Source organism: Danio rerio, chromosome 7, assembly GCF_052040795.2.
Source record: "Danio rerio strain M-AB ecotype USA chromosome 7, GRCz13ab, whole genome shotgun sequence".
Taxonomy (NCBI): Eukaryota; Metazoa; Chordata; class Actinopteri; order Cypriniformes; family Danionidae; genus Danio; species Danio rerio.
Genome location: NC_141027.1, coordinates 39,056,352 through 39,069,725, shown reverse-complemented (window position 1 = coordinate 39,069,725; position 13,374 = coordinate 39,056,352). Strand labels below are relative to the sequence as shown.

General features: G+C 36.5%; 1 protein-coding gene and 1 long non-coding RNA gene across 2 annotated transcripts in view; one reads left to right on the top strand and one right to left on the bottom strand.

The window, feature by feature from the left end:
- The window catches only part of phf21aa (PHD finger protein 21Aa), a 40,301-nt gene that overhangs the window by 20,671 nt on the left and 6,256 nt on the right, over nt 1-13,374 (top strand). The window contains exons 7-12 of the mRNA NM_001328015.1: nt 1,129-1,377; nt 4,746-4,904; nt 5,003-5,054; nt 5,154-5,233; nt 5,326-5,383; nt 10,601-10,623. Coding sequence (NP_001314944.1) covers nt 1,129-1,377; nt 4,746-4,904; nt 5,003-5,054; nt 5,154-5,233; nt 5,326-5,383; nt 10,601-10,623 — 621 coding nt within the window. The remainder of the gene's footprint in view (nt 1-1,128; nt 1,378-4,745; nt 4,905-5,002; nt 5,055-5,153; nt 5,234-5,325; nt 5,384-10,600; nt 10,624-13,374) is intronic.
- Nucleotides 1,130-3,869, bottom strand: LOC141375415 (uncharacterized). Its single transcript, XR_015495994.1, has 2 exons — nt 2,753-3,869; nt 1,130-1,603 (listed from the first exon to the last, which is right to left on the bottom strand). It is a non-coding gene; the product is annotated as an uncharacterized LOC141375415 (long non-coding RNA).

The window sequence follows — 13,374 nt, the reverse complement described above, 5'->3', positions numbered from 1 at the left end:
TGAAAAGCCCACATGTTGGACAGGTTAGTAAAGTAAGGCTGTCTAAATGGGCGGTCTTGTCACAGGTGCAAGCTGCCTCCCAACCTATCAAAGTTCCTCAGTTTGTCCCACCAACCAGACAGACAACACGGCCAGCCGCTCTACCGCAGGTTTGTTTCCATAGAAACCCTTCACACCCTAATGCCTGGCTGGACTAGTGAAAAACCCTCACCGCTGAGTGTTAGTGTGCTTTTATGTGTCTTGGATTTTTTTTCTCTACATTGTTTTCTTGCTCTGGGTTTCATTTATGTGTGCTTGGATAGTGGTAAGATTTGACGTCCCTGCTTTGGCTGTTGCTTTTGTCCCTACAGTAAAATGATCCATAACCCTGATCTCTCTCCAGCAGAAAGCTGTGGTGTTGTATTTGCTGTGGTTTATGAAGTTTGTGTTCATGTAGTCGTATATGATAAAGATGGCTGTTAAAACCATAATCATGCATCCTGTATCATTTTTCTATCACATACACTACCTTTCTAAAGTTTTGGGTTGCCAAGGTAATTTTTAAAGAAGATTTCTATTCTCAGTGAGGCTGCTTTTATTTGATTAAAATTAAAAACAGTTATATTGTGTTGCATATAAATGAATAAAGGGATAAGAATTTACTTGAAATGTACAAACCCTTTGCAGCATTTTAAATTTCTGTAACCTTTGATCATTTTAATGCATCTTTTCTTAGTAAACATTATCTATTTAATACCCAAAAAAGCTAAATTATTGACCCCTAACTTTTGAAAGCTAGTTCTTATGTTGTTATTTTGTATTTTATTTAGAACTTGATGGATGTTTAGATATAGATAAGTTTAAGGTTGTACATACTTAATAAAATGTTAGTTTGTTTTAAGTAACTGGTGTAAAGTATTGTAAAAGAACAGTAGGTGGACTGTAAGTAGAACTATTGGTATTAAGGCTATTGTGGAATATTAGAGATTTGTTTTCTATAAGTAAAAAATGTACATTTAAAAGGTCTGCTGTGTGATATTTACTACAATTGCTATTTTGACACCTCGTTCATTTTTAGGTTGTTTGGCTTTAACATTTTTTCTCTAGTCACTTCACAAACTGATGTTCTCTCATTTCTGTGTGTGTCAGGTCAGGCCAAAGCCTCCAGTGTCTTTGACTCCAGTTGCTGGTCAGGTCTCTGTGCAGACCTTGCAGTCGCCAGTGTTATTGAGCACTGCCCTCCCATCCTCTGGTCACGTCCAGCAGATGCGTATCCTCAATGGCCTGCCCAGTCCTAACAACACAAGCATCCTGATTTCCCCATCTACACACATCCAGGCCTCTGCGCAAACACACACACATCAGTTACCTCACAACAGCCCAAGCTCTGACAACACGGTGAGGGGAAATTCTCCATTTAATCCATTGAAATTCATTGATTAGCTTACTCTGAGACATTCATTAGTACAGTACATAGAAAGTATTCATTAGTACAGTACATAGAAAGTATCTTTATTGAACTTAATTCATTTTCGCCAAAGGAAATAGTTTTTTTTTTACATCAACTTAAAGACAGAAATGTTATGAGATTGTTAATTAATGGTATATTTTTTGTTGAACCCATCTGTTCACCATAAAGGTGCAGTAGGTGATCTGCCAGAATGCTAGCATGAGCATAATAGCTTAGATATTTTACAGCCTTCCCCTGCTGTCCAAAGCCATGCCTCCTTAAGTCATGAACACGCGAACGCGCACTGATTAGATATAATCAGTCATTTTCAGTTGTGCTCACTGATCCTCATACATCGCTTGTTTTCATTTCCTTTTTCACTTGAACAACTAAACGAATGCCTATCAGGTGTATTTAACCGACTATATCAGGGGTGCTCAATCCTGTTCCTGAAGATCTACCTTCCTGCAGATTTCAGTTGCTACCCATATCAGACACACCTGCTTGTAGCTATCACGTGGTGTTCAGGTCCTAATTAATTGGTTCAGGTGTGTTTGATGTGGGTAGCAACTGAAATCTGCAGGAAGGTAGATCTCCTGAAACAGGATTGAGCACCCCTGGACTATATAATCGATGCTGTAAAAAGTACTCCATGAACTTGAAAATAGCCAATCTTTTGCTGGACGTTTTCAGTGGCTGAACAACACTACCATGCATATAAACCCATTCATAAACAAGAACACAGTCTACATAAGCTTTGCGTGGCTAAAACAGTTTTAAAACATACCTGTCTAAACGTAACACTTTAGCCGTGGTGTCACCCTTCAGATCATTGTTTTGATCTGCATAACACCTCCACTGCACTTCCCACCAGTGTGCAAAAGTAATTCCGAGATTGATTCAGGGTTTAGAAAAGTTTTGATTCTGCATTTTTGACAGAAGCCCTTTCAGAAACAATCTTTCTTTTCATGCATACAAGGCCACGCTGGTCTTTCAGAAAATAGGTCAGAGTTTGCGGATGACATAGCTCTGTCAGCTGTAGATGCGTGCTTCACGTGTGCGCATGAGTGATGCATATGTCTATTTAAAGAGGCTGCGCAGAAATTCAATTTTAAATTTTTTGACAGTTTGAGTTACCTGTCGTAATTGAGTAATTTGTCTGCCTGACAATATTTAATTGGATGAACATTTTTTAGTCGTATGCCTTACCCAGAATATGAAAATACATATAAACACATTAAGATCATTTACTTTAATCATTACTATTGGACTGTGAAGAGACTTTCAACCAGCACAACAAAACATGTTTCTGTAGACAATCACCTACTGCACCTTTAAGGCCCATCCCAAATTTATTTTTGTACCTCTACCCCTTCCGCTTCCACTTGGCCCTTAAAACAGAATGTGAAAAAATGTACCCCTAAGAAATGGGCAACACGCCATCATATGTCATCGCAATCTCTTACATCATACTGCTGTAGTTATTCCAGTTGTGATATTCTTCTGTATTTATCTTCAGAAAATCACCGAAGGAAACAATATCATGTTATCTTAACATTATAATGTGGAAAGAAGATCATAACTGTACTGGGCATTTACTCAGTGGCCATATTCATCTATCTAAACTTACCAAAACAACAAAGTGTGGTCCTGAAAAATCTCCATTTGAAGGGGTATCTAGCTCTTCCCCTTAGCTCTACGCCTTCAAGCTAAAGAGAATAAGGGAAGGGGTTAAGTGGTAGAATTGGGATTGGGCCTAATACAATTTAATTCTTAAGTTGGATCAATTTGATAGATTAATAGCAGAATTTAGGTATACAGTACATTACTTATAATGTTGTACAAAAATGTATCTAATTAGAAGGGGTGTAATGATATTACAAACGGAACCGAAATATCGCGATACACCAACCACGATACATATCGCGAAACTCTTGTGGCATACCACGGTACTCTCACGCCCCCTGCTGCCCATTGTTGAGGTTGACGTCACATTGAACCAATTTAAACATCTTTATTTTATTACATTTGATTAAATTGTATTAGTAATGATGAGCTTTTGTTTTAAATATTATATTTTAAAGTTAGTATTTTCCATGTCATGTCATGTGACTTGAGTGAGAGATAACACTACTGTATAAGCAGATGGCTGCTTCGCATATATTGAGATTGCAGATCCCCCAGACACATTTAGGTCGCCTGAGTAAAAACTTTTCTGTTTTCCAGTGGAGTACAGGAATATAATTTGTGACGTAGACAAAGTGCACGCCTATCTGTCCTAACTTTCACGAAACTTACTTATAAGGAAAAATTTTACAATGTGAGGGTGTAAGCAAAAGACTGACAACAGAACTGCCAACAAAAGTATTAATGTAATGTACAAAAGTGTAATCAGAATAATGCACAAATATATACAAAAAAGAGAAACATTTACACTATTAAAAAGAATAAAACAAAGTAGCTATCAATTAAAAATTTGTTAAACTCGATTAAGGGGACGATATTTAGGCCAAACAAAATTAAGAAATATAACAAGACAATTCTAACTCATGAATAACTCCTTACCGCTAAAAACTGATGAAAATAAAAGCCAGAAGATCCCAGCAATCCATGTGAAAAAAAGAACCCAGTGAGAAAGCTGCACCAAGCAAGGCATGCCAAAAGAGATCTTTAGCTCCTAAGAAGTTGGGTTGATCAAATAATAATAAAAATAATACTTTTTTAATTTAAAAAAATGTTAATTTTTATAAAGCTATCATCTGTTTTCATCGTTCACAATTCTAATTGTACAGCACATTATAATAGTTTCTAATAATAAATGTGCACAAGAGTAAATTATTAAGTCCCACTTTATACTTAGTGTTCTTAACTATTATGTACTTACATCACAATAAAACTTTAAATATTTAACATAATATAAAATGAAAGCTTCTGGAGCTCTTGAGGTAGGATACGGGTTGGGTTAGGTACAGGTTTGGTGGTATGGGTAGTTCAAGGTTGGGTTAAATTTTAAGGGATGGTCAACAGTGTAATTACAAATGTAATTTCATAAATGAATTACAGATGTAATTACATGCATGTATTTAATCAAACATAAGTAAAATGTTTAATTTCAGTGGAATACATATTAGTTAAGGCCTTTTATTATAAAGTGGGACAAATGATTATTTTAAATGTAATATGACAATGTAGAAAATGAGAATATTTTACATATTGTGTTTATGATCACGTATTGATTGCATAGCAATCGTAGATGCATAGTAATACGACAACACTTGAATTGTTAAATATTATTGCATTTTTGTATCTGCTTTAGATACCTGCAGTGGAATATGGGACAGAGCCAAAGACTTCATTGCTCATCTCTCCAGACACGCCTACACACACTTCACCTCCACTGTCCTTAGAAACGCCATCATCACCCGCCTCCACCAACACACACACTCCTTCCTCCAAACACCAGGACAGCCCTCTGGTAAAAGAGATTCATATTCGCACAACTGTTTATAATAGCGATAACGATGGTGTAGATTATGATGATTACTGAGATAATGGCATGCATTCTTTCCACAGAAAATGGCCTTCATGTTGTCTCTGGGACTGGTCACACGCGACTATTTAGAAGGTCAGGAAAATGAAATGTGTCTCTCCGTGTGTGTGTGTGTGTTTGTTTGTTTGTTCATTGCATGAGCATTTATTGACCTTTCCCTGTTTGTTTGTGTAGAGATTCAGAGCAGGCGTCAGGAGCGTAAGAGACGAACAACAGCAAATCCAATATATAGTGGAGCCATGTTTGAACCAGAGGTAACAAACATACACTAAATGATTAATCGATTCAGTTCAGTTCAAACTGATTGAAGAAATCGGATGGAATGAACCATGCGTGTGTTTTTCAGAGGAAGAAGAGCTCTGTGTCTTATCTGAGTTCCATAAACCAGTCCAGCAGGAAGAGAGGTAAGCTCAGCCGAATGCACTGCTGGATATTTTTGCTTGCAAATATCCAACATCACAGGTTGTTTGAGGTGTTTGCTGAGGCGAGCATCAGTATTGCTTTTGCTTGTTCTTTGGGGATTTAACTTCCTCCACCATTTGTGCTGCTCACTATAAAGATGCAATCTAAAGACTGATGTTTTATTCTGTACTTGGCATGCTTCTAAGTAGGCTTCTGCCGGTATCAAATGTACCTGTTGTGATTTAATTGCTAAAAAATAACCACTTTTGATTATTATTAGGCATTCATTAAGAAATTAACATGACCTAAGATTAACAAAAGCTGTTACAGCTGTCATTACACTGACTTCAGTTAAATCAGCTGACTTTAAACTGAACCTTAATGAGTTAATGAACTAAATGCCTATAAACGATCACTGAATAAAATGTGGAAATGTTCATTTTTGAAAATACAGAGGCTTCAAAGCATTTGGTGCTGTGACTCTTAAAAGGCACTTTAAAAGTTTAAATAATAATAAAGTATTCACTGTATTTTGACGTGCGTCTGATATTAATATTGTGCAAGTTCATTATCATGATATATTGAATTACTGAATATCGGCATTTGCCTACTTCCAAGAAAAATGAAAGGCAGAGACTTGGTTCTGTAAGTCAGTTATTAATTGGATTGAGGCAGATCTAGAGAATTTGTAGTTGATAGTAAGAAAAGGACATGGTTTATCTGACTCTTTACACCTGCTATCAATACGTCTTTTGTCAATCTGACCACAAAATGACAATGCTATTAAGGCTAAATAAAATTCTCCACATTTGAAGTCGAAAATGCATTAGATTATATTGCATTAGCAGTGTAAATGCATTTATTTCTTAAACAACCATGTTGAAAAACATTTCTTATGGTCATATTTCAGGAAGACAATGCCAAGACTTATTAGGCTCAAATGATGAAAAAATGCTTATTTTTCTAGGCTTATTATTCTAGAATTAATTAACCACTGATAAACTCGTGTGACTATTTTCAGTTTCATAAGGTCCCTTTTACAGCATTCATTCATTCATGTTCCTTCGGCTTAGCCTCTTTAATCAAAGGAGAATAAACCGGCAACTTATCCAGCATATGTTTTATACAGCGGATACCCTTCCAGCTGCAACTAAGTACTGGGAAACACCAATACACCCTCATTCACACACATACACTATGGCCAATTTAGCTAACTCAATTCACCTATACCACATGTCTTTGGACTCTGGGGGAAACCGGAGCACCTGGAGGAAACATACGCGAACACAGGGAGAACATGCACACTCCACACAGAAATACCAACTAACCCAACCGGGACTAAAACAATGTTATATAACAATGTGAGGTGACAATGCTAACCACCGGGCCACCGTGTCGCCCCTATTTACAGCATTGATAATGTAATTTAATTTAAAAATAATACTTTAAATAGACTTTAGCATTTATTACATTTTTCAAGAGTAACACAAGACAAAAGACTGTTTAAACGCCATCAAGCGAGCACTGAAACCACCTAAAAAAACCTGTGTTTTTTGTGGTATTTTTAAAGACATGGCACAGAACAGTGAAATTTAATGCAGTGCTTTTTGCCTAGTCTGAGTCCCCACTGTATATCGCATCTCAATCAGGCAGTGAAGATCGTTGGTTTTAAAAGAAACCAGAAATGTACTGGCATGACAGTTCATCTGAAGAGCTTGAGCTGGCTTACTGATAATGAAGTACCTGTAGATATACACCATTGACCTGAATCATAATGTCCCAATGTAGAGAAGGTTTTACAGAGTTATTCTTTCAAGGATCAACAAGTGACCACCTTTGCGATCATTGTTGCAATGGCAGAAAGTATATATCCACCAAGAGTTGCTTTCAGTTTTGTCCAAGATCTTGTATTGACGTTACTAACAATGGGAGCACCTCCACCGTCTGCCCCTGAAAAGAAGCATTCTCTACTTCAGCGCATCTCAAAAACATTCGGTGGGGTTCAGGTCAATTGGTGGTCAATTCATGTGTGAAAATTAAGCCCTCTTTCACAGTTTGAGCCCAATAAATCTTGGCATTGTCATTCTGGAAAATGGCCTTTGGATACATCGTCTTACATTGTTGTTTAGGAAATAAAAGCTACACACTGCTAGTGTTAGTTGGTGTTAAAGCAATTGCTGCCAAACATATAGCATGCCAGAAACATATTAATCGCTGCAATGGAGAGCCAACCATAGACTGTTAAGCATTTGTTTACTTGAATCCAAAATGCAGACTTTTTTGGCCAAGCAGTGATTTAACAATATCTGTGAAATGTGACTTAACAGTCACAATGATTTGTCTAATTTTATTGCACTAAAATCATTTGCCAGTCATTATTCAGTGCTTTAAGCCTGTTTTCTACACCTTTCATCCTGAACTGATCCACTCTCCTTTACTGCCATCAGTCAGTCTCCCTCTATCTCACACAAGCACACATTCAGCAGTAATGGCTGTTTGATTATGTAATGTGCTTACAGACACTCTGCTGTGGAGTGGCCCTGGAGTGTGTGTGTCTGTGTGTGTGTGAGGCAGGAAGAAATGACCCTGCGGTGTGTTAAGTGGGATAATGATTGTCTTCGGGCTGCTGTAAAAGTGTATACATTAGTAAAAGACTCAGACAGTGTCCTCAGCCTACTCTATAGATTTACAATTAGACAAGTTGTGCAGATCTTAAAGGTGCGAGAGTGCTGCATCATTAGCGTTGTATTGGACAAGCTCAAATACACAAACTCATCTGCAACAATACAGCAATATATTTTTCAAACTTTGAAGAGCAGTGAAAAGACAGGTCATTTTGAAGTTCACTCTAACACAGTGCTGAAAGTGCAAATAATAAATTTACTACAATATTTGCTCCAGTAAATGTTTGAAGCTCTCCTTTTCACTTTTGCTGGTGTAAAATTAAAACACTTCAAAGTAGATTTGGATTACAAATATTCAATGAGAATAATTTATTTTCACATAGCAGTCACCAACAGTCAGTAACAATCATAACATGCCTCTTAGCAGATGATTTTTTCCAGTTCAAAATAATAGGGAACGTCATTTTTTAGGAAATGCAATAAAGCAGTAAGTATGATATTGTGTTTTGTGATGTATTGTAGAAAAAGTTCAAGTTTCCCAAAATAGCAATGATTTTTACAGATAAGTACAGATACTTGGAAAAAGTAATTTGTGTAAATTAGAAATATAAATACTTTGTTACTGTCGACCACTGCACAGTACATTTAGATAATTAAAATTCTTCAACTACATATTTTTTTCTCAGCCTCGTGTTCGTGTTGTTCCAAACCTTTATTACCTTTCTTCTGAATCCTTTACAGTTGTTTTTGTCCATATACTATGAGAATATATAGTTGAAATCTGAATTAATAGCCCCGTTTATTTTTTCCTTGGGCTGATTAGGGTAATTAGGCAAATCATTATGTAACAATGTTTTTTCTGTAGACGATCAAAAGAAAATATAGCTTAAGAGGGCTAATAATATTTTGACATTAAAATTACTTTTTAAAAATTAAAAACTGCTTTATATTCTAGCTGAAATAAAAAAATAAGACTTTCTCCAGAAGAAAAAATATTATTAGACATAATGTGAAAATTTCCTTGCTCTATTAAACATAATATTTAATAAAGAAAAAAATTATTCAAAGGGGGGGTAATAAGTATGATTTTTTATGTGTGTGTGTGTGTGTGTGTGTGTGTGTGTGTGTGTGTGTATATATATATATATATATATATATATATATATATATATATATATATATTAAGAAAGATTATTTTATATGGATTGAGTAAAAAAAGACTATCCCTGTAAGATCAAGCGACAGTATGTAAATTTTCACACTAAAGCTTAATAATAAATCTGAATTTCACTTAAAAAGTTACATAAACAAAAAAGTTACACACTGTAGCTTTAAATGTTCAAAGGACTGAAGCCATTTGCTCTAGAAGCACATGTTGCTTGATGCACTGTAAATATATAAACATCATATTGATAATAAATGACCAAATAAATTTCAGTAAAGCTAAAACGAAACGAAAAACTTTTTGAGTTGTTTAAAACTGAATCGGTTACAATGTGGTATGTGCGCACAGACTTTTAATTTCAGTCAGCCAGCCCCGGGGTTCTCTGGTGAATTGTCATCCCATACAAAATAGCCACGTTTATGGTCTGATTTCTTTTTGAAAAAAAAAAAAAAAAACAGCGATCTTCACTGCCTGGCTGAGATATGATATAAAGTGGACCAAACAAAAAGCACTAAATTTAATTCTGTTTTTCTGTGCCTTGTCTTTAAAATATGGAAATTAATTTTACCCCAGTATTTTCAATGGAGTTTCTGCGTTAGCCTGCTGCTAATGACGGCACCTGTATTTAAATGATTGTTCGTCTCTATTTACGGTTTAAAAACCGAATGACTGCTCAAGTCTGTTTCACTGATTATATTTGAATTACATTACAACATCCATACTGGAAAAGGAGCTGTAGGAAATTAAAAATAGTCACATAAAGCTTTTATCATTGGCTGAAAAACGCTAGCTGTGCATATAGCACATTGGTTGGAAAACTGGCTATAAGCCTCCATCCACTTTATGTTCACTATGGACCTAGAAAAACTTTCTGTTTTTGGACTTCATAAATAGATTTCACATTTGGGACCAAGTCTCTTGCCAAATCATGTTACGTATTGTTTAGCTGACTTTAGTTCTTTGCTACACCTGTTTGTGAAAATGAATAGGGCTAAATTTAAACAAGGTTGTATGTGATTTTGAGACTTTACCTTTTGTAATTTAATAGAGGTATTAATACTTGTTGATAAAGACATTCAGTACAGCCCTAAATGTGCTATATCTGTTGATTTCTGATGCTGCATATTCCCTTTACGGCTCATCTTAACATTTGACAGCAGCTGTGCGAGCTGTAGATGGAAATAAGCTTCTTGATGTCTGGATAAGCTTCTCTAAATGGTTGCCCTCTGATCCTTCTTTGTTATTGGCATTTCTTATCCCCATCTGCCTAAATGTAATGCCTTCTGCCTTTATCAGCTGATCTGAGGCCAGCTTTTGCAGAATGTGTTGTTACCCAGCATGCAGTGCTTCCTTTTGTGATCTAACGTTGCTCTCTCCCTCCCTCCGTCCGCCATCACACCACCCCCACCCGCTCCTTCCTGCTCTCCCAGCCAATGAGGACAGCCTATCAGAGGTACGCAACACCAATGTTTGCTCTTGCTTTTTTCTTTCCTTTTTCTTTTCTTTTTGTGTTTTGTTTGTCCTTTGTTTCATCTCACCCAGGTCGTCTTTCTAAAAACTGCAGTATTGTGGAGCGGGGGCCCATCCCCCCCAACCACCAGCAGCCATCATTCCACCTCCCCAGATCTCCAGTGGCCCACCACGGGCAGCCCACTCTCCCCTGCCCTCTCACTCACCCCTCCATCACATTCTCCCTCACCCAGCCCCAGCTCAGCAGGGGATGTAAGTAGCTGTGAGAGTCCACTACAGTTACTGAGACACAATTCAGACTTCCCTGTCCCAGTGCTCACCGGTGACACCTAGTGGTAGCGGAGGTGAATTAAGGGGCTTGAGTAACTGAGGGGGCTTTAATGTTAGAAATTCATTGCCATTTACTCTCACGCTTCATAGTACATTTCATTTGCTTCATAGTACATTTCATTTATTTCATTTCCCAATGTATTTTTGTCTCAAAAAGGCAGTCTTTATAGGATTAATTTGTTGCGATACTCTTGCAGGTTTGCTATCAGTCTAGAGACTCTTAAGAGTGGTGCAGGAATGATGTCAGAATGTGGAGACATTTTTAGCTGTGGGTTCCCTCGAGATATTCCTATGGAGTTTTACAATTGGCTTTAATATGAAAAATACACAATGTTGAATATGAAGTTTAAATATGTTGTCTTAGTATTATACACCGTGTTTTAGAATCCAATAACTAGTTTGGAACAAAGGTTTAAGTGTTGATTGAGTTTTGTTTATCACAGACTCACTTGATGTATTGAAAATTTTGAGCAAAGTTTCCAGGTTCTGATGTAATTCCTGCACCACTCTTAAAGGTGCACTATGTAACTTTTGGCCCACTCAGCTTGAAATTAAACCCAGCACAGCTCTACAGCCATGTAGGGAGCTATATGGCCCTTATTTGGACATGTCTTTACTGTTGAATCAGGCCCCGTTTACACTAAAAAGTTACATTTTTAAAACATCTATGTCCACACTGGAGTTTCACCTAGCATTTCTGTACAGCTCTCACTAAAACCACTAAAAACGCATATCACGTGACAATACACGCTCTCTTGGCATGCACTGCAGCGTATGCGCCCGTATGAGCTCCAGGCAGTCAGTGGGTGCTTTGAGCACAGAACCCCGGCTGAAAGCTGTGCACGTCGAACGGTTCATCAAGAATCTACCGCTGGATCTAATCTCACTATATTTGTTAAGCATGATTATTGAATTCACCATGTCTATATCCAACAACATATTCCCCGACTTTAGTCTTTTGAATCTACTAGTTGTACTCAGGTCACATTTTTTGGCTGAGCGCAAAGAAAAGTTAATATATTAATTTATGTAACCACGTACACTTATTCTGCACATTTGACTGATTGCTTGCCTTTATTTCCTATATTGTATAACCTTATTGTATGTTATACTTTTTTAATGGCTATTATTGATTATTAAAACTGATATTCAACAAAGACAGGGTATGTTTCGTATTTTTCACTGAAAATGAAAGGAGACAGTGATGCTATAGGAAAGCTATAAAATATGTAGCTCTACAACGCCTCAACATTTCTGTTGTCTGTTAAGTTGTTAATATCAAAATTAAATTAGCAGTTCATTATAACATGTTTTAATTTTTTTGTTAAGATAGTGAAACAGCATAGCCTGCAGAATCATGTGAATGAGGTTACAAAGTACAATGTTCCCTTTACCCGATGTGTCCTCGGGTGTGTGTTTTCCATATCAAACTTGCGAAGTCTGAACTTACAAGGAAAGGATGAAAGACTGAACTTTCTGTAGGCTACTTAATATTGAGGAAAATATTGAGCCCCAATCAGTCACACCTCCGTTTTCAGATGTCTTAATTTCCCACCATCCACACTGACACGGAAAAGCAGCGTTTTAAAATGTAAAAAAAAACATTCTCTCCAGCGTTTTCAAAATGCTGTTTTCAGCTCTCGAAAACTCTGGGGTAGTGTTGACAGAAGGCGTAACCTTAGCAAAACTTGTGCATTTTAAAACAAAAACTTATTAGTGTAAACGGGGCCTAAGAAGTCATCTTTTAGATGTCTCAAAATAAAAAATAATGTTGATTCAGGTTTTATAACAGATAAAACCTGATTCAGGTTATATAACAGACTCTGTTAAGATTTTTTATAACAGACCCTGTTTAGAATTCATCTTCTTTTTTTTTACAACCAGTGATTGGCCCTTTTAATTGTCCATAATCAGTATTTCTTGCTTGTTGTTACAACTAACTTTTAACCTCATGCTAAGGCCTCATAGAGGTGTTCTGAGGACCTATAATTAGTATTCAAATCAGAATCACTTCTTATCTGAACCTAGCATACCTGCATAAATTATTCTTTACAATAAAACATGAGACAGACCTGATAAAAATTAGGCCAAAGTGCATTTTGTGATTGATGAAGTCTGTATTTAGCAAATCTCATCATAAAGGCTTGTAGATCTGCCTGAATTGTGAGGCATGAGCTTGTAATTCTGCTTCTTATGACTCCTTTTATGCAGTTGTTGTGTAATTATTATAATTCACACCAGTTACACTAAAAACCAGCGTGACCTAGGTAGCCTCATTACTCCCCACTTCATTTGTTTTCATTATGCATTCATTTTACATTCATTTTGAGTGTTCATGTTTTTGTGTTCATCACTTTGAATGCAGACTGTCAGCATTTGTGTATTTCAGTACCATTCAGTACAT